General features: G+C 47.1%; 1 protein-coding gene across 1 annotated transcript in view; it reads right to left on the bottom strand.

Moving 5' to 3' along the window:
- Positions 1–9,869: 9,869 nt before the first annotated feature.
- The window catches only part of LOC148147694 (microtubule-actin cross-linking factor 1, isoforms 6/7-like), a 53,006-nt gene continuing 39,421 nt past the window's right edge, over positions 9,870–23,454 (bottom strand). Inside the window, exons 5-7 of the mRNA XM_087994628.1 lie at positions 15,589–15,690; positions 11,134–11,304; positions 9,870–10,010 (exon numbers count right to left, since the gene is read on the bottom strand). Of these exons, the coding sequence (XP_087850754.1) occupies positions 9,870–10,010; positions 11,134–11,304; positions 15,589–15,690 (414 nt within the window). The remainder of the gene's footprint in view (positions 10,011–11,133; positions 11,305–15,588; positions 15,691–23,454) is intronic.

Below are 23,454 nucleotides of genomic sequence, written 5' to 3'. Positions count from 1 at the left end.
TAAAAAGAGACAGCATAAGATAGCAGACGATGATGCATCCCTCCGCAACACCTTCTCTACTCACTTTGAGCAGTATTTCAGTGGAGAGGTAACTCCTATTCCAATAAGGCCTGTCGAACCTATGCCAACAGTCACTGCATCAGAGGTCAGATCAGTTTTCCTTCCTGTGAATCTAAGGAAAGTGATGGGACCAGACAGAGTACCAGGCCGTGCACTCAGAGCATGTGCAGATCAACTGGCTGGGGTCTTCTGGGACATCTTCAACCTCTCCCTGCAGCAGGCCACTGTCTCTGCCTGTTTCAAGAGGCCAACATCACCCCTGTGCCTAAGGAGGCTCATGCAGCATGTCTCAATGACTACCGCCCAGTGGCCCTAACTTCGGTGGGCATGAAGTGCTTTGAAAGGCTGGTCATGGCATTAATCAACTCCAGCCTCCCCACTACGCTTGACCCACTCCAATTTGCCTAATGGACCAACAGATCCATGTCAGATGCCCTTCACTCCTCCCTAGAATATTTTGACACCAAGAACAGCTATGTAAGAATCCTACTCATTGACTACACTTTAGCCTTCAACATTATTATCCCCTCGAGACTGATTACTAAACTTAGTGACCTCGGACTAAGCCCCACTCTCTGCAACTGGAACCTCAGTGTTTCCTGACCCACAGGCCACATTCAGTGAAGATTGGGGACAATATTTCACTAACACTCAACACTGGAGCCCCCCAGGGGTGCGTACTCAGCCCCCTACTGTACTCACTGTATGCCCATGACTGCGTCGCCAAATACCAGACTAATGCCATTTACAAAAGTTCGCTGATGACACTACCATAGTCGGTCGAATCTCAGATGGCAACGAAACAGACTACAGATGGGAGGTGGAAGACCTGGAAAAATGGTGCACTGAGAACAACCTAACTCTCAATGCTGACAAAACCAAGGAACTCATTATTGACTTTCGGCGGGATGTTACATATGCCCCCCCTGAACATTAACAGCACAGAGATGGAACGAGTGGAGAGTGTCAAGCTCCTGGGAGTGGTCATCCACAACAAGCTTTCTTGGGCTCTTCATGTGGACACACTGGTTACAAAGGCCCAACAACGTCTCTTCTTCCTCAGGCAGCTGAGGTAATTTGGGGCATGACGGTGAATACCCTTGCCAACTTTTATAGGTGCGCCATTGAGAGCATTCTGTCTGGATGTATCACTACCTGGTATGGCAGCTGCACCATTCAAGATCGGAGATGGTTACAGAGAGTGGGGAACTCGGCCCGGACACTCACAAAGGCCAAGCTCCCATCTATGGAATCCAGGCCCACTGTCAGGGAAAGGCCGCCAGCATTCTCAAAGATCCATCCCACCCTGGCAATGTTTTTCTACAACCTCTACCATCGGGGAGAAGGTACAGAAGCCTGAACGCACGCACCAGCCGGTTTTGAAATAGTTTCTATCCTACTATTGTTAGACACTGAATAGACTCACAAACACTTAACATTCGCCTGTACCTGTGTTTTTGTTTTTGCTGCTGTTTCCCTATTATTTACTATCTATGCTATTTAACTCTGCGATCTGCCTGGATTGCTCGCAAGACAAAGCTTTTCACTGCACCTCGGTACACGTGACAATAAATTCAACTCAATTCAATTTCTATTGGATGTAGGAGATTAGGGAGAATTTCATATTCCTGATGACTATGCCGAGAGGAAGTGTGTTTGGTTGCAACCTTTTTAGATTACATGGATCAGCTGCAGCAGTGGGTTTGAGGCAAGAGTTTACAAGAGCTGGGGGTATGATGGAAGATGGAGACACTGCAGATATAGAGAGGTCGATGGTTGACTGCCATGAATGGTAGGAGAGGGAGGCAGGTAGGGCAGGAGTCTCCTGTGGCTATCCCCATCTCAAACAGGTCTGCCGTTTGGATTTTATTTGGCATTTGTTCATGGGATGAGGGTGTCGCTGGCTAGGCTAGCATTTATTACCCATCCCTAATTACCCAGAAGGTAGTTTAAGAGTCAACCGCATTGCTGTGGGTCTGGAGTCACATGTAGGCCAGATCTGGCAAAGAATGGCACTTTCCTTCCCTAATGCATATTAATGAACCAGATGGGTTTTTCCAATGACAATGGATTCACGGTCATCATTAGACTCTTAATTCCAGAGTTTTACTGAATTCAAATTTCACCATCAATGCTGGCCGGATTTGAACCTGGGTCGTTGGAACATTATCTGGATCTCTGGCTTAACAGTCCAACGATAATACCACTAGACCCTTTTGGATACTGTCGGGAGGTGTGACCTCTCAGGGGAGTCTAGCACTGACAACCAGGTTTCTGGTACTGTAACTGGCTGTACAGTAATGAGTAAGTCAGGTTCCAAGTGATTGATTGTAATAGGGGACTCTCTAGTCTGTGGCACAGAAGATGTTTCAGTGGCCAACGAGGAGGCATTAGGATGCGGTGTTGCCTCCCTGGAGCTAGGGTCAAGGATGTCTCAGAGAGGGAGCAGAATATTTTCAAAGAGGAGACTGACCAGTAGAAAGTCATTGTACATACTGATACCAGAGGTATAGGTAAGGAAATGGATGATGTTCTGCAGGGAGAATAAAGGAAATTAGGCAGGATGTTGAAATGTTGGTCCTGGAGGAAGTAATATGGACTAATACTGATGCCATGTGTGAGTGAGAGTAGGAATAGGAGGATAGAGCAGATGAATGTGTTGTTGAGGAGCTGGTACAGTGGGCAAGGATTCACATTTTTGGGATAGAATTGACCTGTATAAGAAGGATGGGTTCCACCTAGATTGGAAGGGGACCATTATCATAGAAATATAGAAAATAGGTGCAGGAGGAGGCCAATCAGCCCTTTGAGCCTGTACCATCATTCAGTATGATCATGGCTGATCATGCAGTCTCAGTAGCCCATTCCCAACCTCTCCCCATACCCCTTGACTCCTTTCTATCTAATGAACAGGCCCCAACAGCTTCCTGTGGAAGAGAATTCCACAGGTTCCCAACTCCGGGTGAAGAAATCCTTCCTCATCTCAGTCCTAAATGACTTACCCCTTACTGTTAGACTGTGACCCCCTAGTTCTGGGCCTCCCCAACATCGGGAACATTCTTCCCACATCTAGCCTGTCCAGTCCCATCAGGATTTTATATGTTTCTGTGAGATTCCCGTGAGTAGGAGCCCAGTCGATCTAGTCTTTCCTCATACATTGATCCTGCCATCCCGGGAATCAGTCTGGTGAACCTTCACTGAACTCCCTCAATAGCAAGAACGTCCTTCCTCAGACTAGGAGACCAAAACTGTACACAATACTCAAGGTGTGGCCTCACCAAGGCCCTGTGTAACTGCAGCAAGACATCCCTACTTCAATCCTCTCGCTATGAAGGCCAGCATGCCATTAGCTTTCCTCCCTGCCTGCAGATTCTGTATGTAGAATACTAGCGGGCAGATTAGCTGGTGCTACTCGGGAGGCTTCAAACTAGTAAGGAGAGGTGGGAACCAAAGAGATAGTGAGAAAGGCTGAGGCTGGGACAGTAGTTACGGGGAGCAAGTCTATTAGTCAAAAGAGACAAGAGCTTGGCAGAGAGTGGAGTAGGACTGGTAAATTAAACTGCATTTATTTCAATGCAAAAGGGAAGGCAGATGAACTCAGGACATGGTTAGGAACATGAGACTAGGATATCATAAATCATAAATATCATAAATATCATAATATACATAAATGATCTGGAAGAGGACACTGTTGGTATGATCAGCAAGTTTGCAGATGACATAAAGATTGGTGGAGTAGGAGAAAGCATAAGGGACTGTCAGAGAATACGGGAGGATATAGATAGACTGGAGAGTTGGGCAGAAACGTGGCAGATGGAGCTCAATCCAGACAAATGTGAGGTGATGTATTTAGGAAAGTCTAATTCTAGAGTGAATTATACAATGAATGGAAGAGCCTTGGGAAAAGTTGATGAGCAGAGAGATCTGGGAGTGCAGGTCCATTGTACCCTGAAGGTTGCTGCACAGGTGGATAATGTGGTCAAGAAGGCATATGGTATACTTGCTTTAATTGGACGGGGTATTGAGTATAAGAGCTGGCAGGTCATGTTAAAATTGTACAAGACATTGGTTCGGCCGCATTTTGAATACTGTGTACAGTTCTGGTCGCCACATTACCAAAAGGATGTGGACGCTTTGGAGAGGGTGCAGAGAAGGTTTACGAGGATGTTGCCTGGTATGGAAGGTGTGAGCTATGAAGAGAGGTTGAGTAGGTTAGGTTTGTTTTCATTAGAAAAATAGAGATTGTGGGTGGACCTGATTGAGGTTTACAAAATCATGAAGGGTATAGACAGGGTGGATAGAGACAAGCTTTTTCCCAGGGTAAAGGATTCAATAACGAGAGGTCACACGTTCAAGCTGAGAGGTGGAAAGTTTAAGGGGGATACACGCGGCAAGTACTTTACACAGAGGGTGGTGGGTGTCTGGAATGCCTTGCCAACAGAGGTGGTAGAGGCAGGCACGGTAGATTCATTTAAGATGCATCTGGACAGATGTATGAGTAGGTGGGGAGCAGAGGGATACAGATGCTTAGGAATTGGGCGACAGGTTTAGACGGTGGATTTGGATCGGCTCAGGCTTGGAGGGCCGAAGGGCCTGTTCCTGGGCTGTAAATTTTCTTTGCTCTTAGGTTGTGTAGTGGACAGTGAAGAAGGTTATCTCAGATTACAACCTGACCTTGATCAAATGGGCCAATGGACCGAAAAGTGGCAGATGAAGTTTAATTTAGATAAATGTGAGGTGCTGCTTTTTTGGTAAGACAAATCAGGGCAGGACTTATACACTTAATGTCGAGAGTGTGTTGCTGGAAAAGCACAGCAGGTCAGGCAGCATCCGAGGAGCAGGAGAATCGACGTTTCGGGCAGGAGCCCTTCATCAGGAATAGTTTGTCTTCATCCCTCATTCCTGATGAAGGGCTTTTGCCCGAAATGTCGATTCTCCTGCTCCTTGGATGCTGCCTGACCTGCTGTGCTTTTCCAGCACCGCGCTCTCGACTCTGATCTCCAGCGTCTGCAGGCCTCACTTTCTCCTTATACACTTAATAGTGGGGTCCTGGGGAGTGTTGCTGCACAAACAGCTCATAAGTTATAGGTGCAGAATTAGGCCATTTGACCCATTGAGTCTGCTGTGCCATTCGATCATGGCTGATATACCCCTCACCCCCATTCTCCTGTCTTCTGCCCATAACCCTTCAACTCATTACCAATTAAAGTTGTTAAACTTGAGAGAGTGCAAAAAAGATTTAAGGACATTGCCAGGATTGGAGGATTTGAGCTATAGGGAGAGGCTGAACAGGCTGGGGCTGTTTTCCCTGGAGCGTTGGAGGCTGAGGGGTGACATTATAGAGGTTTATAAAATCATGAGGGGCATGGATAGGATAAATAGACAAAGTCTTCTCCCTGGGATAGGGGGGAATCCAGAACTAGGGTGAGAGGGGCGGGATTTAAAAGGGACATGAGGGGTAACCTTTTTAAACACAGAGGGTGGTGTGTGTATGGAACGAGCTGCCAGAGGAAATGGTCAAGGTGTGTACAGTTACAACATTTAAAAAGCATCTGGATGTGTACATTAATAGGAAAGATTTAGAGGGATATTGGCTAAATGCTGGCAAATGATTAGAAGAGATTAGGATGTCTGGTGAGAATGGATGAGTCAGACAAAAGGTTTCTGTGCTGTATGACTCTCTGATTCTGGATCAGTGGTGCTGGAAGAGCACAGCAGTTCAGGCAGCATCCAATGAGAGGATACTGCCTGAACTGCTGTGCTCTTCCAGCACCACTGATCCAGAATCTGGTTTCCAGCATTTGCAGTCATTGTTTTTACCTGTATGACTCTCTGACTCTATAAAGTGGGCGTGAGCTGCCGCCTTGAGCTGCTGCAGTTCATGTGCTGTAAATAGACTCGGAATGCCATTAGGGGACAAATTCCAGATTTTGACCCAGTGAATGAACGGTGATATATTTCCAAGTCAGAATGGTGAGGGGCTTGGAAGGGAACTTGCTGATGGTGGTGTTCCCATAGATCTGCTGCCCTTGTCCTTCTAAATGGAAGTGGCTGTGGGTTTAGAAGGTGCTGTGTGAGGATCTTTGGTGGGTTTCTTCAGTGCATCTTGTAGACAGTACACACTGCTGCTACTGAGCGTCGGTGGGGGAGGGAGTGGGTGTTTGTGAATGTGGTGCCAATCAAGTGGGGGCTGCTTTGTCCTGGATGGTGTCAAGCTCCTTGAGTGTTGTTGGAGCTGCCCCCATCCAGGCAAGTGGGGAGTATTCCATCACCCTACTGCCTTGTGCCTTGTAGATGGTGGGCAGGCTCTGGGGAGTCAAGAGGTGAGTTACTCGCTGCAGTATTCCCAGCCTCTGACCTGCTGTTGTAGCCACTGTGTTTTTATGGTGAGTCTAGTTGAATTTCTGGTCAATAGTAACCCTCAGGATGTTAATCGTGGGGGATTCAGTGATGGTAACACCATTGATTGTCAAGGGGTGGTGGTTAGATTGCCCCTTATTGGAGATGACCATTTCTGTGGCATGAATGTTACTTGTCACTTGTCAGCCCAAGCCTGGAGATTGTCTAGATCTTGTTGCATTTGAACACGGACTGTTTCAGTATCTGAGGAGTTGCGAATGGTGCTGAACACTGTACAATCATCAGCGAACATCCCCACCTCTGACCTTATGCTGGAGGGAAGGTCATTGATGAAGCAACTGAAGATGGTTGGGCCTAGGACACTACCCTGAGAAACCCCTGCAGAGGTGTCCTGGAGCTGAGATGACTGACCTACAACAATTATGACCATCTTGCTATGTGTCAGGTATGATTCCAGTCAGACAGTTTGACCCTGATTTCCATTGAGTCCAGTTTTGCCAGGGCTCCTTGATGACACACTCGGTCAAATGCAGCCTTGATGTCAAGAGCTGTCACTCTCACCTCACTTCTGAACTTTTGCTGTTTCGTCCATATTGACAGCTCATCACCACCTTCTCAAGGGCAACTTGTGATGGGCAATAAATGCTGACCAGCCACCCCAACAGCACATCTCACCGATGAATAAGTTAAAACGCTTTGAACCAAAGTTGCAATAATGTCAGGAGCTGAGTGGAACCCAAACTGGGCCTCAATGAGCAGGTGCTGCTTGATAGCACTGTTAATGACACTGTTCATCACGTTACTGAGGATCAAGAGGAGACTGATGGCTGGGTTGGATTTGCCCTGCCTTTTACGTACAGGATAAACCTGGGCAATTTTCAACAATGTTGGGGTGATATCAGTGTTGTAGCTGTACTGGAACAACTTGGCGAGGGAAGCGGCAAGTTCTGGAGCATAGATCCTCAGTAAAGACCAAGGGGGTGTCGGACTCTAAAAGCTGATGCAGGTTAACAATGGCAGGAGCTTCTGGGAGTAATTCAGGAGACACAGCAGGGATTCATCCTGAGGAAAAGGAAGCAAGGTACTGGGAGGATGAGGCAACCCTGGCTGACCAGGGAAGTCAGGGTCAGCATAAAAACAAAAGGGAAAGCATATAATGTGGTGAAGGGCAGTGGGAAACCAGAGGATTTGGAAGCTTACAAAGACCAAGAAGATTCAATATGAGGGTAAGGTAGCCAGTAATATAAAGGAAGACTGTAAGAGTTTCTTTAGATATATAGAGAGAGGCAAAAGTGGACATTGGGTTGTTGGAAGTGCCACTGGAGAGATAGTAGTGGGGAACAAGGAAATGGCTGAGGGACTGAATAATTATTTTGGGTCAGTCTTCATGGTGGAAGACAGGAGTAATATCCCAAAAATTCAAGAGAGTGAGGGGTCAGAGCTGAGTCTGGTGGCCATCACCAAGGAGAAGGTGCTAGAAAAACTGAATGGCCTGAAGGTGGATAAATCACCTGGAGCAGATGGGCTACAGCCCAGAGTTCTCAGGGACATAGCTGAAGAGATAGCGGAGGAGTTAGTGGTGATCTTTCAGGAATCGCTAGAATCAGGGAGGGTCCCAGACAACTGGAAAATCGCTAACATGACACCCCTGTTTAAAAAGGGAGTAAGACAAAAGATAGAAAATTACAGACTGATTAGCCTAACCTTGATCATGGGTAAGATCCTGGAATTCATTGTGAGGAAGAGGATTTCTGAATACTTGGAAATGTACGGTAAAATACGGCAAAGTCCACATTGTTTCATCAAGGGGAGGTCACACCTGACAGATCTGCTAGAATTCTTTGAGGAAGTAATGAGCAGGTTAGACCAAGGAGAGCTAATGGATGTTATCTACCTGGACTTCAGGAAACCTTCGACAAGGTGCCGTACAGGACGCTACTGAGTAAGCTAAGTGCCCATGGTGTTAGGGGCAAGGTGCTAGCACAGATAGAAGCTGGGCTGTCAGGCAGAAAACAGAGACTGGGATAAAAGGGTCCTTCTCAGGATTGCAGCCGGTGACAAGTGGTGTTCCACAAGGCTCAGTGTTGGGACCACAACCTTTCACTTTATACAATAACGATCAAGATGAAGGAGCTGAGGGCATTCTGGCCACGTTTGCAGACAATACAAAGGTGGGTAGAGGGACAGGTAGCATTGAGGAGGTGGGGAGGCTGCAGAAGGATTTGGACAGGATAGGAGAGTGGGCAAAGAAGTGGCAGATGGAGGACAACGTGGGGAAGTGTGAGGTGATGCACTTTGGTCGGAAGAATGGAGGCGTGGACTATTTTCTAAATGGGGGAGAAAATTCAGAAATCTGAAGTGCAAAGAGACTTGGGAGTTCTAGTCCAGGATTCTCTCAAGGTAAACTTGCGGGTTGAGTCAGTAGATAGGAAGGCAAATGCAATTATGGCATTTATTTTGAAAGGATTTAAATATAAAAGCAGGGATGTACTTCTGAGGCTCTATAAAGCTCTGGCCAGACCCCATTTGGAATATTATGTGCAGTTTTGGGGCCCATATCTCAGGAAGGACGTACTGGCCCTGGAGCATGTTCAGAGGTGGTTCATGAGAACGGTCCCAGGAATGAAAAGGTTCACAAATGAGGAACGTTTGAGGACTCTGGGTTTACACTCAATGGACATTAGAAGGATGAGGTCGGATCTCATTGAAACATACAGAATACTGAATGATGTTGACAAAACAGATGATTTTGGCAAGATGTTTCCATTGGTAGGAGAGACTCGGACCCAAGGGCATAGCCTTAGAGTAAAGGGAAGACCCTTTTAGAATAGAGATCAGGAGAAACGTCTTCAGCCAGAGAGTGGGGAGTCTATGGAATTCACTCCACAGAATGCTGTGATGGCCAGGTCATGGAGTATATTTAAGACTGAGATAGAAAGGTTCCTGAGTATCAAGGGGATCAAAGGTTACAGAGAGAAAGAGGGAGAATGGAGTCAAGAAACATATCTACCATGATTGAATGGCAGAGCAGATTTGATGGGCTGAATGGCCTACTTTCTGGTCCTGTGTCTTATGTCTATGATCTTATTAGATTACTTACAGTGTGAAAACAGGCCCTTCGGCCCAACAAGTCCACACTGACCCTCTGAAGAGCAACCCTCCCAGACCCATTCCCCTACATTTATCCCTTCACCTAACACAATGGGCAATTTAGCATGGCCAATTCACCTAACTTGCACATTTTTGGACTGTGGGAGGAAACCAGAGCACCCAGAGAAAACCCACACAGACACAGGGAGAATGTGCAAACTCCACACAGTCAGTTGCCTGAGGCGGGAATTGAACCTGGGTCTCTGGCGCTGTGAGGCAGCAGTGCTAACCACTGTGCCACCTGTAAAGATTATATTGATCTATTATAGATCTATCGAACTGACCCGAAGTTTTGCTAGCTATATCTCACAGGTGTGGAGATCAATGCTGGGGCATCGTTGTTGATCCAGTAACTCCTGGGTAGTTATCAGCCATGTCAGAGTCTGCTGGAGAGCTGGTTGGAAATGTCCAAGACTCAGCAACGTCTTTTCTAACTCATGCTGCAATCAAAGGACAAAAGTCTGAAGTTGGATTCCTCATTCCATTTCAGTCACCGCTACCCGCCCCCCCCGCCCACCCTCTCACCAATCGCTCTGGATTCTCCTCTATCTCCTCTCGAATATCATAGTGTTCTGGTCAGGGATGTCTCAGAGTGGCTGCAAGACATTCTGGAGCAGGAGGTTGAACAGTCTGGTGGTGGTACACACAGAGGTATCAACCACCAAACACAGGGATGAGGACTCGACAGCTGAATCGAGGAAGTTAGGAGACAAATTAAAATACAGGACCTCAAACCTCAGGATTACTCCCAGTGCCACATGCCAACACGAGCGTGGAGTCATACAGCACGGAAACAGACCCTTCGGTCCAACGCATCCATGCTGACCAGGTGGGGGGAGGGGAGATGAAGAAATCCACATTGTTCCCGTATGGTTGGAGGGTCCCAAGGCGGAAGATGAGACATTCTTCCTCCAGGCGTCGGATGGTTAGGGTTTGGTGGCAGAGGAGGCCCAGGACCTGCATGTCCTTGGGGGAGTTGGTTGAGGGTGGAGGGGGGAGTTGACGTGTTCGGCCATGGGGAGGTGAGGTTGTTTGGTCAATATGTCCACAGGACAGTGGGGCAATTTAACATGGCTAATCCACATAACCTGTCCAGCTCTGGATTGTGGGAAGAAACCCACGCAGACACAGGCAGAGTGTGCAAACTCCACAGACAGTTACCCAAAGCTGGAATCAAATTCAGGTTCCTGGTGCTGTGAGGCAACAGTGCTAACCACTGAGCCACCGTGCCATGTAGAGAACATGGTAGGTGCCTGGAATTGGCTGCCTGTGTTGAGGCACTAAACTTTTTGAAAACGTTCCTGGTTCTGAACTTTAAAATGTTGTAAGTTGCCATGTGCAGCAAGATGAAATTAGAAAGGACATCTCGGGGTCTTTGGGTTGGCTTGGACAAGTTGGGCCGAATGGATCCCTTCCGTGCTATACCATTCTGTGGTTCTAATATCTTCCATTCTCTAATGGACCATCCCCCATTCCTTCTGAAACATCTTCCATTTCTCCAGGAACACCCCCTATTCCACCAGGAACATCCACTGTTCCCTCTCTAATGTGAATCCCCCTTACCTGTTTACTGACTAATTCTCTCTCCAGCTTCTCCCAGCGTTCTCGATAGTCCTGCAAGAGCCCCTCAATCAGCTCTCGCTCAGGAACTGGCAATCGGCGAGTGAAAGACTGAGAGTGATGAGTAAGGGTCTCCACCTCTAACTTCTGCAGATAGAGATCACTCATCAACTCCTGCAGAGAAGTAGTCCAAGAGAGGATAGGGGGAGTAGGGAGGGAGAAGGGAAGGGAGAAAAAAGGAGATGGGGGGATGGCAGAGGTGCAGCTGGGAGAAGGGAGAGAGAGGGAGGGGAAAGTGGGGAAGGAGAGAGGGAGAAATGGAGGGAGAGAAAATGAGATAATGGAAGGGGAGACAGACAGAGATAGAGACAGGGGGAGATGAAGGAGGAGAGAAAGAAAGGGAGATATTGGGAGGTTAAGAGAGAGGAGTAGATAGTGTGAGGAGTTAATGGAAGGGGGAGAGAGTGGAGACATTAAGGAGAGAGAAAGGAGGGAGAGAGAGGATTGGGAGAGATGGGGAGAGACAAGTGTGGGAGAGATTGGAAGGGGGGTGAGGGGTAGAGAGTGGGGGTGGCATAGAGGAGAGAGAGTGGGGAAAGAGGAGGTGGGGAGTAAAGAGGGGGAGAGAGTGGGAGGAAGGCAGGAGTGGAGAAAGTGTGGGGGAGGGGGAGAGAGAGGAGAGCAACAAATTAGTGACTTAGGTTCAGAGGTAGGGTGTAAATATCAACATTTGTTAATGTTACAAACCTGGGTGGATCAGGAAGCTGTGTGGAAGGACACATGCGGCTGTAAGATACAAACAGCTTCAGTGAGTTAGCCACAGGCTGGCAGACCCAGGATAATGTGCAGAAGACTGAGGCTGTTGTACAAGTGGAAATGATTAAAAAAAAAACATGAATCTTGCAAATGTGGGTGTCCAGAGAGAAATGAGAAAATGGGAGGTCAACATGGCATAACAATAATGTCACTGGGCTAGAAACCCAGGCTAATGTCTGAAATCTGGGGCTTGAATTGAAACATGGGGGCTGGTGGAATTGAAAAGCACTTAATAAATCTGGAATCTACAACTGATCTCAGTGATTGTGACCATGAAACTGTCATCAAATGTTGGGAAAATACCATCTGGTCCATGAAAGACCTTCAGGGAAAGAAATCTGCCATCCTCACCTGGTCTGGCCTACGTGTGACTCTAGACCTATAGCAATGTGGTTGGCTCTCAGTTGCCCCTCTGAAATGGCCTGGCAAGGCATTCAGTTGTATCAATCGTGACATGGACGGTTTGGACCGAAGGGTCTGTTTCCATGCTGCACACCTCTATGACTCTATAACTCTATGACATGAAACCAGACGGATCACCTGGCATCGACCTTGGCACCGGAAGACAATGGCAAAACCAGCCATAACAAGTAGATGTGATCTATATGGACTTCAGTAAGGCGTTCGACAAGGTTCCCCATGGGAAACTGATTAGCAACGCCAGATCTCATGGAATACAGGGAGAACTAGCCATTTGGATACAGAACTGGCTCAAAGGTAGAAGACAGAGAGTGATGGTGGAGGGTTGTTTTTCAGACTGGAGGCCTGTGACCAGTGGAGTGCCACAAGGATCGGTGCTGGGCCCTCTACTTTTTGTCATTTACAATAATGATTTGGATGTGAGCGTAAGAGGTACAGTTAGTAAGTTTACAAATGACTCCAAAATTGGAGGTGTAGTGGACAGCGAAGAGGGTTACCTCAGATTACAACAAGATCTGGACCAGATGGGCCAATGGGCTGAGAAGTGGCAGATGGAGTTTAATTTAGATAAATGCAATGTGCTGCATTTTGGGAAAGTAAGCTTGAGCAGGATTTATACACTTAATGGTAAGGTCCTAGGGAGTGTTGCTCAACAAAGAGACCTTGGAGTGCAGGTTCATATCTCCTTGAAAGTGGAGTCGCAGGTAGATAGGATAGTGAAGGCGATGTTTGGGTATGCTTTCCTTTATTGGTCAGAGTATTGAGTACAGGAGTTGGGATGTCATGTTACGGCTGTACCGGACAGTGGTTAGGCCACTGTTGGAATATTGCGTGTAATTCTGGTCTCCTTCCTATCGGAAAGATGTTGTGAAACTTGAAAGGATTCAGAAAAGATTTACAAGGATGTTGCCAGGGTTGGGGGTTTGAGCTATAGGGAGAGGCTGAACAGGCTGGGGCTGTTTTCCCTGGAGTGTCAGAGGCTGAGGGGTGACCTTATCGAAGTTTACAAAATCATGAGGGGCATGGATAGGGTAAATAGGCAAAGTCTTTTCCCTGGGGTCGGGGAGTCCAGAACTAGAGGGCATGGGTTTAGGGTGAGAGGGGAAAGATATAAAAGAGATCTAAGGGGCACCTTTTTCACGCAGAGGGTGGTACGTGTATGGAATGAGCTGCCAGAGGAAGTGGTGGAGGCTGGTACAATTGCAACATTTAAGAGGCATTTGGATGGGTATATGAATAGGAAGGGTTTGGAGGGATATGGGCCGGGTGCTGGCAGGTAGGACTAGATTGGGTTGGGATATCTGGTCGGCATGGACGGGTTGGACCGAAGGGTCTGTTTCCATGCTGTCCATCTCTATGACTCTATAATCCTGCAAAGGTCCCCTCATTAACATCCGGGGGCTGGTGCCAACACTGGGAGAGCTGTCTCACAGCCTAGCCAAGCAACAGCCTGACACAGTCATACTCACGGCATCATAACCTCACAGCAATGTCCCAGGCCCCACCATCCCCATCCCTGGATATGTCCTGTCCCACCGGCAGGACAGACCCAGTAGACATGGCTCCACAGTGGGATACAGTCGGGAGGGAATTACCCTGGGAGTCCTCAACATTGACTCCGGACCCCAGGAAGTCTCACTGTTTCAGGTTAAACAAGGACAAGGAAACCTCCTGCTGATCACCACATACCGCCCTCCCTCGGCTGATGAATCGGTATCCTCCATGTTGAACAACACTTTGAGGGAGGATGGCAAGATCACAGAATATACTCCGGGTGGGGGATTTCAATGTCCAAAACCAAGAGTGTCTCGGCAGCAGTATTCCTGATTGAATTGGTCAGGTCCTAAAGGACAGAGCTGCTGCACTGGGTCTGCAGCAGGTGGGGAGGGAACCAACAAGAGGGAAAAACATACTTGACCTCATCCTTACCAATCTGCCGGCTGCAGATGTATCTGTCCATGACAGTATCGGTAAGAATGACCACCACACAGTCCGTGTGGAGACAAAGTCCCACCTTCACATTGAGAATCCCCTCCAGTGTGTTGTGTGGCACCATCACTGTGCTAAATGGGTCAGACTTCAAACTGATCGAGGAGCTCAAGGGTGGGCATCCATGAGGCACTGTGGGCCATCAACGGCAGAACTGAACTCCAGCACAATCTGTAACCTCATGGCCCGGCATATCCCCCACTCACCCATTATCATCAAGCCAGGGGATCAACCCTGGTTCAATGGGGAGTGCAGGGGACATGCCAGGGGTAGCACTATAACATTCCAGCAATAGTATTGAAAGCTTATACTCCAGAACTTGCCTCACCCCCAGCCAACATGTTCCATGTAGAGTTACAACACTGGCATCTACCTGACAATGCGGAAAATTAACCAGGAATGTCCTGTACATGAAAAGCAAGACAAATCCAACCTGACCAATTCCTGCCCCATCAGTCTCCCCTCGATCCTCAGTAACGTGATGGACGGTGTCAGTAACAGAGCTACCAAGCAGCACCTGCTCAGCAATAACCTGCTCAGTGGGTAACCCCAGGGTCACTCAGCTCCTGACCTCATTCCAGCCTTGGGTCAAACATGGACAAAAGAGCTGAATTCCAGAGGGGAGGGGAGAGGGACAGCCTTTGATATCAAGGCTGCATTTGACTGAGTGTGGCACAAGTACAGTCACTCACATCCTGTAAGCATGGGTCTCATTGATGAGCAGCAAGTACAATGGACACAGAGCTGGACTTGTTGAGAATTGTCTACATTTGATTCTGATTGGTCAAGGCCATAAAAAGGTCTTTTTCAACAATACTTACATTCTATGTGACCGAGCAGCGATTAGCATGTGTGCTTTACCAGACACCATTGAAGTGGCAATGTCCCTCACACAGCTGCTGCTATGAAAGAGATAGTTTACATTTAGTTGTCACTCTCGGTGCTGGGTGATTCATTAAACTTTCAGAAAGCAGCCTGAAGCTGGGGATGATCTGAAATCCCTCACTTCCACAAGGACACAGCAGTAAAGGTTTTTGGGTTCTTCATCCAGACCTTTGTCCTGCACCAGTGGCAACCCAGTTGGCATCCAGACTAGTTCAGGAAAACCAATTTCACTAAAGCCAATCTGACACATTTCAATGTCAGACCAAGATGGGAAAAGCTGCCTCAGTGCCCCTGGGTCATTATTCCCTTCCTCTGAGTAACACAGGCACTTTCCCAATTTTGCCTCACCTTCACTTGGCTCAGCCTCTCATTCACCTCTTCCAGTTCCATCCCATTCATGTCACAGTCACAAATTACTGCCTGTGCTGAAATCAGCCAATCCCACAGCCTCTGCAGGAAAAGAACAAAACTGGGTCAAACTAACAAACCATGAAAAACAATCTGGGACCAATCAGGGCAGCACGACGACTCAGTGGTTAACACTGCTGCCTCAGAGAGCCAGGGACCCGGGTTCAATTCCAGCTTTGGGCGATTGTCTGTTTGGAGTTTGCACATTCTCCCCGTGTCTGTGTGGGTTTCCTCCGGGTGCTCCGGTTTCCTCCCACATTCCAAAGATGTGCAGGTCAGGTGAATTGGCCATGGGAAATTGCCCGTAGTGTTCAGGGATGTGTAGGTTAGGTGCATTAGTCAGGGGTAAGTGTAGAGTAATGGGGCTTGGGTTTGGGTGGGATACTTTTCAGAGTGTCAATGGGGCGAAGGGCCAGTTTTCACACTGTAGGGATTCTATGATTCTATTCTGTGAGGGCACACATATATACAGGCATCTGAAATCCAGCAGGAGGCCGCTCAGCCCCTCAAGGCTGCTCCACCATTCAATAAGATCATGCCTGACCTGACAGTCACCTCAAATCCATGTGATCCTCAGGTGGATCAGGTATTAAATTGGGAAAAGACTAACGGCCACAATTAGGCAGAAACTGGGGAATGTCGACTGAAGACAAATTCACCTCTGACATGTCGGAATCTTAGATGACAAGAGAAACTGGGAACTTAGTCAAAAAGAGAAAGGAGGGACATGTAAGGTGTTAGAGTCGGGAGACAGACAGAGCCCTCAAAGTGTACAAAGAGAACAGGAAAGAACTCAAACAAGGAATTGGGAGGGCGAAAAGGGGCCAGGAAATGTATTTGGCAAATAGGATTAAGGGAAATTCCAAGAGGTTTTATACATACATAAGGAGCAAAAGGTAAATAGGGAAAAGATCAGTCCAGTCAAGAACCGAGGAGGAATTTACGCATGGAGTCAGATGGTGAGGTTCTTAATGAATACTTTGCACCTTGGTATTCACCATTGAGGACCTGGTGGATGGTGAGTCTCAGGAGGGGTATGTTGTTACTCTGGGGCATGTCAGTATAGAGAAGGAGGAGGTGGTGTGTGTTTTGAAAAGCATTAAAGTGGACAAATCCTCAGGACCTGATGGCAGCTATCCCTGAATGCTGAGGTAGGCAGGTGAGGAAATTGCTGGGGCCTTGTGTGAAATCTTTGTAACCTCTTTAGTTACAGGAGAGATCCTTAACAAAAGCTTTACTGAAGTCCATATAGAAGCATAGAGTCATAGAGATATACAGCACGGAAACAGACCCTTCAGTCCAATCCGCCCATGCCGACCAGATATCCCAACCCAATCTAGACGCACCTACTAGCACTCACCCCATATCCCTCAAAACTCTTCCTATTCATATACCCATCCAGATGCCTTTTAAATGTTGTATTTGTACCAGCCTCCACCAGTTCCTCTGGCAGCTCATTCCATACACATACCAGCCTCTATATGAAAAAGTTGCCCCATAGGTTTCTTTTATATCTTGCCCCTGTCACCCTAAACCTATGCCCTCTAGTTCTGGACTCCCCAACCCCAGGGAAAAGACTGTGTCTATTTATCCTGTCCATGCCCCTCATGATTTTATAAACCTCTATAAGATCACCCCTCAGCCTCTGACGCTCCAGGGAAAACAGCCCCAGCCTGTTCAGCTTCTCCTTATAGCTCAAATCCTCTAACCCTGGCAGCATCCTTGAAAATCTTTTCTGAACCCTTCCAAGTTTCACAAAATCTTTCCGATAGGAAGGAGACCAGAATTGCATGCAATATACACCACATCAACTGCTTTACCCTCATCCACCTGTTTTGTCACCTTCTCAGAGAGCTCCATAAGGTTTGTGAGACACGACCTACCCTTCACGAAATCATGTTGACTATCCCTAATGAACTTATTCCTTTCTAGATGATTATAAATCCTATCTCTTATAACTCTTTCCAACACTTTACCCACAACCGAAGTAAGGCTCACTGGTCTATAATTCCCAGGGTTGTTTCTACTCCCCTTCTTGAACAGGGGAACCACATTTGCTATCCTCCAGTCTTCTGGCACTATTCCTGTAGACAATGACCACATAAAGATCAAAGCCAAAGGCTCTGCAATCTCCTCCCTGGCTTCCCAGAGAATCTGAGGATAAATCCCATCTGGCCCAGGGGACTTACCTGTTTTTTACACTTTCCAGAATTGCTAACACCTCTTCCTTGTGAACCTCAATCCCATCTGGTCTAGTAGCCTGTATCTCAGTATTCTCTTCGACAACATTGTCATTTTCTAGTGTCTATACTGACAAAAGGTATTCATTTAGCACCTCTCCTATCTCTTCGGAATCCACAACAACTTTCCACTATTGTCCTTAACTAGCCCTAATCTTATCCGGGTCAATCTTTTATTCTTGACATACCTGTAGAACAGGTGTCATGTGTTGAGGGTTTACCTTGATCCTATCTGCCAACAACTTCTCATGTCTCCTTCTGGCTCTTCTGAGCTCTCTCTTTAGGTCTTTCCTGGCTACCTTGTAACTCTCAAGCGCTCTAACCGAGCCTTCACATCTTATCCTAACATAAGCCACCTTCTTCCACTTGACAACAGATTTAACTTCTTTAGTAAAGCACGGCTCCCGCGCTCAACCACTTCCTCCCTGCCTGACTGGTACATACTTATCAAGGACCCACAGTAGCTGGTCCTTGAATAAGCTCCACATTTCAGTTGTGCCCATCCCCTGCAGTTTCCTTCCCCATCCTTTGCATCCTAAATCTTGCCTAATCACATTGTAATTGCCTTTCGCCCAGCTACAACTCTTGCCCTGTGATATATACCTATCACTTTCCATCACTAAAGTAAACATAACTGAATTGTGGTTACTATCACCAAAGTGCTCACCTACCTACAAACCTAACACCTGGCTGGGTTCATTACCCAGTACCAAATCCAAAGTGGCCTCGCCCCTTGTTGGCCTGTCTACATACTGTGTCAGGAAACCCTCCTGCTCACGTTGGACAAAACCTGACCCATCTAAAGTACTTGAACTATAATATTTCCAGTCAATATTTGGAAAGTTAAAAGCCCCCATAACAACTCCCCTGTCACTCTCACTCCTTTCTGGAATCATCTTTGCAATCCTTTCCTCTACGTCTCTGGAACTTTTCAGACTTTTTCGTGATAGGCAGCATTGCTATGTACAGGGAAGGTCGTGTCTCACAAACATGATTTGAGTTTTTTGAGGGTGTGAGATAAATGATTGATGAGGGAAGGGCAGTGGATGTTGTCCTCATGGAAGGCTCATACAAAAGGTGAAGTCACATGGGATCCATGATGAACTGGTAAGATGGATACAGCACTGGCTTAGTCATAGACAACAGAGAGTAGTGGTGGAAGGGTGTGTTTCTGACTGGAGATCTCTGACCAGTGGTTTCACAGGGATTAATATATAAATGATTTGGAAGAGAAGGTTTTATGTTGAGAGTGGTAGGACTCTGGAAAGTGCTGCCAGAGATGGTGGTGGAGGCAGGTATGATCAAGGCATTTTGGAGGCATCTTGACAGATACATGAATAGGCAGGAACGAGAGGGATACGGACCGTGTGGAGGCAAAAGGTTTTGAGTTTGGGAAGGTGTCATGTGTTGGTGCAGTCTTGGTAGGCCGAAGGGCCTGTCCTTGTGCTGTATTGTTCTTTTTTTCCCTTTATTCTTCTTTATATAAAACACTGGTTAGGCTACAGCTGGAGTACTGTGTATAATTCTGGTCCCCACACTACCAGAAGGATGTGAGAGCACACAAGGGGATACATAGGAGATTCACCAGGATGTTCCCTGGGCCGGAGGCTCTGAGCCATAAAGGAATGATTGGAGAGGCCGAGGATGTTTCATTGGAACAGTGAAGGTTGAGAGAGGATCTGATGGAGATGTACAAGATTGTGAGGGGTATTAATACCATGGATATGATATCACTTCTCTCATCGGTAGAGAAGGCAATAATCAGGGGGCAAAGGTTCCAGGTAAGAGGTATAAGGTTAAGGAGAGAGTTCAAGAGGGATTTTTCACTCTAAGGATGGACTGAGTCTAGAAATCACCCTGAAAGGGTGGTGAAGTCAGAAATCGGGGATGTAATTTTAAGGTGATTAGAGGAAGGTTTAGGAGAGATGTCAGAGGTAGGTTCTTTACACAGAGAGTGGTGGGTGTGTGGAATGTACTGCCAGCAGTGGGAGTACAGTCAGAGACATGAGGGACATTTAAGCGACTCTTGGATAGGTAGACGGATGACAGTAAAATTAAGAGAATGTCGGCTAGTCTGATCTGAGAATAGGATAAAATGTCAGCACCACATTGAGGGCCGAAAGGCCTGTACTGCACTGTACTGTTTTATGTATGTTCTAAGTGTTCCCTTAGGTAAAAACAATGACTGCAGATGCTGGAAACCAGATTCTGGATCAGTGGTGCTGGAAGAGCACAGCAGTTTAGGCAGCATCTGAGGAGCAGTAAAATCGACGTTTCGGGCAAAAGCCCTTCATCAGGAATAAAGGCAGTGAGCCTGAAGCGTGGAGAGATAAGCTAGAGGAGGGTGGGGGTGGGGAGAGAGTAGCATAGAGTACAATAGGTGAGTGGGGGAGGGGATGAAGGTGATAGGTCAGGGAGGAGAGGGTGGAGTGGATAGGTGGAAAAGGAGATAGGTAGGTAGGACAAGTCCGGACAAGTCATGGGGACAGTACTGAGCTGGAAGTTTGGAACCAGGGTGAGGTGGGGGAAGGGGAAATGAGGAAACTGTTGAAGTCCACATTGATGCCCTGGGGTTGAAGTGTTCTGAGGTGGAAGATGAGGCATTCTTCCTCCAGGGGTCTGGTGGTGAGGGAGCGGCGGTGAAGGAGTCCCAGGACCTCCATGTCCTCGGCAGAGTGGGAGGGGGAGTTGAAATGTTGGGCCACGGGGCGGTGTGGTTGATTGGTGTGGGTGTCTCGGAGATGTTCCCTAAAGCGCTCTGCTAGGAGGCGTCCGGTCTCCCCAATGAAGAGGAGACTACTGGTCTCCTTAAATAAGGAAGGATGTAAATGTGTGTGGGGCAGTTCAGAGAAGGTTTATCAGATTAATCCCTGGAATCAGGCTGGTCTTGTATCTGTTGAAGGTTAGGAAATTAAGAGGCAACTTAATTAGGAAACTCTGAGGAGTCTTGACCAGGTGGATGAGGATGGGATGCTTCCTCCTGTGGGAGAATCTAAAACTAAGCGTCACTGTTTAAATCTCAGAGTTCACCTGGTTAAAACAGATGAGGTAAAAACATTTTTTTCAGAAGGTCATGAGTCTTTGGAACTCTGCAAAAAAAGTTGCGGAAGCAGAGTCCTTGAATATTTTGAAGGCCGAGGTGGAGAGATTCTTGTTAAACAAGGGGGTGAAAGGTTATCAGGAGTAGGCGGCAATGTGGATTTGAGTAACCAATCAGAGAAGCCTTGATTTTATTGAAAGATGGAGTAGACATGAGAGGAAAGGATAGCAAAGATGATTCTCAATAGGAGTGAGAGAGACAGAGTAATTGTCATGGGGGCTTCAACTTTCCAAATATTGACTGGGATCACTACAGTACAAGTACTATAGATGGGCCAGTTTTTGTCCAGCGTGTGCAGGACGGCTTCCTGACGCAGTATGTAGACAGGGCCGAAAATGTGTTGCTGGAAAAGCGCAGCAGGTCAGGCAGCATCCAGGGAACAGGAGAATCGACGTTTCAGGCATATGCCCTTCTTCAGGAATGTATGTAGACAGGCCAAGTAGGGGCAAAGCCACTTTAAATTTGGCACTGGGTAATGAGCCCGGCCAGGTGTTAGACTTGGAAGTAGGTGAGCACTTTGGTGATAGCGATCACAATTCTGTTATGTTTACTTTAGTGATAGAAAGGGACAGGTGTATACCACTGGGCAAGAGTTACAGCTGGGGGAAAGGCAATTACGATGCGATTAGGAAAGATTTAGGAAGCATAGGATGGGGAAGGAAACTGCAGGGGATGGGCACATTAGAAATGTGGAGCTTATTCAAGGAAAAGCTCCTGTGTGTCCCAGATAAGTATGTACCTGTCAGGCAGGGAGGAAGCTGTAGAGCACGGGAGCCGTGGTTTACGAAGGAAGTGGAATCTCTGGTCAAGAGGAAGAAGCAGGCTTATGTTAGGATGAGATGTGAAGGCTCAGTTAGGGCGCTTGAGGGTTACCAAGGTAGCCAGGAAAGACCTAAAGAGAGAGCTCAGAAGAGCCAGGAGGAGACATGAGAAATTGTTGGTGGATAGGATCAGGGTAAACCCTAAGGCTTTCTTTCGATGTTTAAGGAATAAAAGAATGACGAGAGTAAGATTAGGGCCAATCAAGGATAGTAGTGGGAAGTTGTGTGTGGAGTCAGAGGAGATAGGGGGAAGCACTAAATGAATATTTTTCGACTCTAGAAAACGACAATGTTGTCGAGGAGATTACTGAGATACAGGCTACTAGACTGGGGGTGGGATTGAGGTTCACAAGGAAGAGGTATTAGAAATCCTGCAGAATATGAAAATAGATAAGTCCCCAGGGCCGGATGGGATCTATCTTGGGATCCTCTGGGAAGCCAGGGGGGAGATTGCCGAGCCTTTGGCATTGATCTTTAAATTGTCATTGTCTACAGGAATAGTGCCAGAAGACTGGAGGATAGCAAATGTGGTTCCCCTGTTCAAGAAGGGGAGTAGAGACAATCCTGGTAATTATAGACCAGTGAGCCTTACTTCAGTTGTTGGTAAAGTGTTGGAAAAGGTTATAAGAGATAGGATTTATAATCATCTAGAAAAGAATAATTTGATTCGGGATAGTCAGCACGGTTTTGTGAAGGGTAGGTCGTGCCTCACAAACCTTATTGAGTTTTTTGAGAAGGTGACCAAACAGGTAGATGAGAGTAAACCGGTTGATGTGGTATATATGGATTTCAGCAAGGCATTTGATAAGGTTCCCCACAGTCGGCTATTGTACAAAATGCGGAGAAATGGGATTGTGGGAGACATAGCAGTTTGGATCAGTAATTGACTTGCTGAAAGAAGGCAGAGGGTGGTGGTTGATGGGAAATGTTCATCCTGGAGTCCAGTTACCAGTGGTGTACCGTAAGGGTCGGTGTTGGGTCCACTGCTGTTCGTCATTTTTATAAATGACCTGGATGAGGGCGTAGAAGGGTGGGTTAGTAAATTTACAGACAACACTAAGGTCGGTGGAGTTGTGGATAGTGACGAAGGATGTGGTAGGTTACAGAGACACATAGATAAGCTGCAGAGCTGGGCTGAGAGGTGGCAAACGGAGTTTAATGCGGACAAGTGTGAGGTGATTCACTTTGGTCGGAGTAACCGGAATGCAAAGTACTGGGCTAATGGTAAGGTGAGCAGAGAGATCTTGGTGTCCATTACACAGATCCTTGAAAGTTGCCACCCAGGTTGACAGGGTTGTTAAGAAGGCATACAGTGTTTTAGCTTTTGTTAATAGAGGGATCGAGTTCCGGAACCATGAGGTTATGCTGCAGCTGTATAAAGCTCTGGTGCAGCCGTACTTGGAGTATTGTGTACAGTTCTGGTCACTACATTATAAGGAGGATGTGGAAGCTTTGGAAAGAGTGCAGAGGAGATTTACTCGGATGTTGCCTGGTATGGAGGGAAGGTCTTACGAGGAAAGACTGAGGGACGAGGCTGTTTTCGTTAGAGAGAAGAAGGTTGAGAGGTGACTTAATAGAGACATATAAGATAATCAGAGGGTTAGATAGGGTGGATAGGGAGAGCCTTTTTCCAAGTATGGTGACG

Source organism: Chiloscyllium plagiosum, unplaced genomic scaffold, assembly GCF_037043375.1.
Source record: "Chiloscyllium plagiosum isolate Xiang-an unplaced genomic scaffold, Cpla_swu_hap1 HiC_scaffold_15, whole genome shotgun sequence".
Lineage (NCBI taxonomy): Eukaryota > Metazoa > Chordata > Chondrichthyes > Orectolobiformes > Hemiscylliidae > Chiloscyllium > Chiloscyllium plagiosum.
This window is presented reverse-complemented; position numbering and strand designations above follow the sequence as displayed.